General features: G+C 29.4%; 1 protein-coding gene across 1 annotated transcript in view; it reads left to right on the forward strand.

The window, feature by feature from the left end:
• Positions 1-1050: 1050 nt before the first annotated feature.
• LOC106477359 (SH3 domain-containing RING finger protein 3-like) overlaps positions 1051-3090 on the forward strand; it is a gene marked incomplete at both ends in the record, with an annotated part of 3972 nt that continues 1932 nt past the window's right edge. The window contains 2 exons of the mRNA XM_013937938.1: positions 1051-1226; positions 1405-1572. Coding sequence (XP_013793392.1) covers positions 1051-1226; positions 1405-1572 — 344 coding nt within the window. The remainder of the gene's footprint in view (positions 1227-1404; positions 1573-3090) is intronic.

The following is a 3090-nucleotide window of genomic DNA, read 5'->3' on the forward strand; positions in this document are numbered from 1 at the left end:
ATGGTAATTTGTTACTTGATTAATATTGTTAAACTAAATGGTAAACTATTATTTGATTAATATTGTTAAACTAAATGGTAAACTATTATTTGATTAATATTGTTAAACTAAATGGTAAACTATTATTTGATTAATATTGTTAAACTAAATGGTAAACTATTATTTGATTAATATTGTTAAACTACATGGTAATCTGTTACTTGATTAATATTGTTAAACTACATGGTAAACTATTATTTGAGTAATATTGTTAAACTACATGGTAATCTATTACTTGAGTAATATTGTTGAACTTCATGGTAATCTATTACTCGACTAATATTGTTAAACTACATGGTAATCTATTATTTGATTAATATTGTTAAACTACATGGTAATCTATCACTCGACTAATATTGTTAAACTACATGGTAATCTATTACTTGACTAATATTGTTAAACTAAATGGTAATCTATTACTCGACTAATATTGTTAAACTAAATGGTAAACTATTATTTGATTAATATTGTTAAACTACATGGTAATCTATCACTCGACTAATATTGTTAAACTACATGGTAATCTATTACTTGAGTAATATTGTTAAACTACATGGTAATCTATTACTCGAGTAATATTGTTAAACTACAAGGTAATCGATTACTCGAGTAATATTGTTAAACTACAAGGTAATCGATTACTCGAGTAATATTGTTAAACTACATGGTAATCTATTACTTGACTAATGTTGTTAAACTACAGAGTAGCTATTACTTTACTACGTGAAATATTTCTGATTAGAATATTATAAACTGTTGAGGTAGTACAATGTAATACATTAATCAGTGCTAATGAATTGCTTGTATTTTGTAATGTTTTATTCGTGATCTACATCCATTGAGCAACATATGATTAGCTTATGTTGTGCATGTGTTTAACCACTGTAATAGCAGTACATGGATGTAAAGTAAACACACGTGATTTCATTCACTCTGTTGAGGTGCTCTATGATTTTGTACATCAGTTTAGTTTGGATCCTAGTATAAGTTATACACTTATTATATGCATAGTGGGCAGAGTCAAGTGGTGCTAGGATCGTCAGACGTCATAGCGGACGCAGAGAAAGAAATACTGGTAATTCTACTCCCCAGAAAGAGACTAGTGAAACAGAATCGGGAAGTAACAATGGGATACCTACTTCATCGAGTCATGGTCCTAACAACACTCACGTTCCTGTGCCTGTGTTGTAAGTAATCTTCTGCATTAAACTTAGAATAAACAGCTGTTTGGTTATGTTGATGTAGAAAAATGTTTGTGTTAATCTAACGTGTTTATAGGAACAACTTATAAGAACATTTAATATATTCTTGCAACACGATATTATTCAGTTGTTCTTTGATGGTTAAAGACTTTATCTTTTAAAGTTATGTTGCTGTCTACAACTACAAGCCACATAAGGAAGATGAGTTAGAGTTGAAGAAAGGAGAGTTGTACACTGTCTGTGAAAAGTGCCAGGATGGATGGTTTAAAGGAACATCCTTACGTACTGGACGCAGTGGGGTGTTTCCAGGGAACTATGTTCAGCTTCCAAAGTAAGAAATGTGTACATAGTTTTACGACTCGCGTTTAGAATTTTGTTGAACTAATATTTCATGAATTTATGTCAATAAGTTTGGTATCAAACTGTAGATTATAACTCAAATTTTAGTATTATACATTATTTGACTTCTTAACTTAAAAGGAAATATTAAAAAAACATACCCATAAACATTGATTTTTGTGTGTTACGTGGTATGTTGAATACAGTACTTGTTCACATTAGATGTTTGTGATGTCAAAATACTAGACAGATCATTTTGTAAAGACCAAAGATCAGTTTTATATTATTTGATATGGTAACATGAGTGCACATGTGCCGCGTCATTGTAACTTCTGTATTGTTAGCCAGGCATGGCTGAAAGGTCAATATAATGAAAATAATAAATATGTATAATGTTATGAGATTTAAGCTATTGAGTCTACACATTCACATTTTTGTGTTATAATTTGTTGTCATTCTAGAATGAAAAAGGAGTAATTTATATTTATTTCCTAATTTTTTATGATGGTTACGAGATTGGTCAAATCGACTGAATTCGTACAGAGATTTGTTGGTGAAAATAACTGATAAAGTATAAAGTTTTTCTTGACAAACGTTTGATAACTATCTGGATGTTATAAAGATTTCGCAGGTGAAATTTGAAAAGTTTCTGATGCATAAAAGTATTTTTAATCTTAAAATGACAATTACTTTGCATGTTGGATAGGCAACATGTGAAAAGAAAAAAGGCAGGAGAAAAACATTGACTTAAAAAACCTTAAAAATATTTTGATATATTGCATTTGAAAGTCTTGTAGTGTTTACTGATAATCTGCCGAACTTAATGAATATATGCTTACTAATTTAAAAGTTATAGCATGAAAACTATGACAAGCACAAAATGGTTATGAGATCAGCCCCAGGGATCAAGCCTGTGCTGAAAGAGTTCTCTCTCTCAATACTGGCTTGGTCAGTTAGACCGACCATGTGACCTTTTTTGTACTCGTTTAAAGTCTTTATAAATTTAATATTTAGAAATCTCAATATAGTGTGTATATCTTCATGAAATTTGACAGTCTTTCAGTTAACATTACAAGTATTTCGCATACATAAAATTATATTTTTAGTGAAGTATTTTTAATAAAATAAAGATTTGTCCATTAATATATTGAGTATTTGTTTTGAAGAGTCTGTGTGCAAAGTAATTTTCATGTTAAAATTGAAAATACTTTTCCTCATCTCTAAGTAGCTCTAAGTTTGTAATAGTATACATCTATTTATATTGTTACTATAATTGCTATCCGCACCATAAAAAGTTGGAAATCACTCGAAGAACGTGCAGGTCATATTGCACTATTGAATTATATAACCCACGAGCTAGTATGAGATTTCAGTGATGTTAATTAATGTTACAGAGATTTCAGTGATGTTAATTAATGTTACAGAGATTTCAGTGATGTTAATTAATGTTACAGAGATTTCAGTGATGTTAATTAATGTTACAGAGATTTCAGTGATGTTAATTAATGTT

The sequence above is a fragment of the Limulus polyphemus genome, unplaced genomic scaffold (genome assembly GCF_000517525.1).
Source record: "Limulus polyphemus unplaced genomic scaffold, Limulus_polyphemus-2.1.2 Scaffold14496, whole genome shotgun sequence".
Lineage (NCBI taxonomy): Eukaryota > Metazoa > Arthropoda > Merostomata > Xiphosura > Limulidae > Limulus > Limulus polyphemus.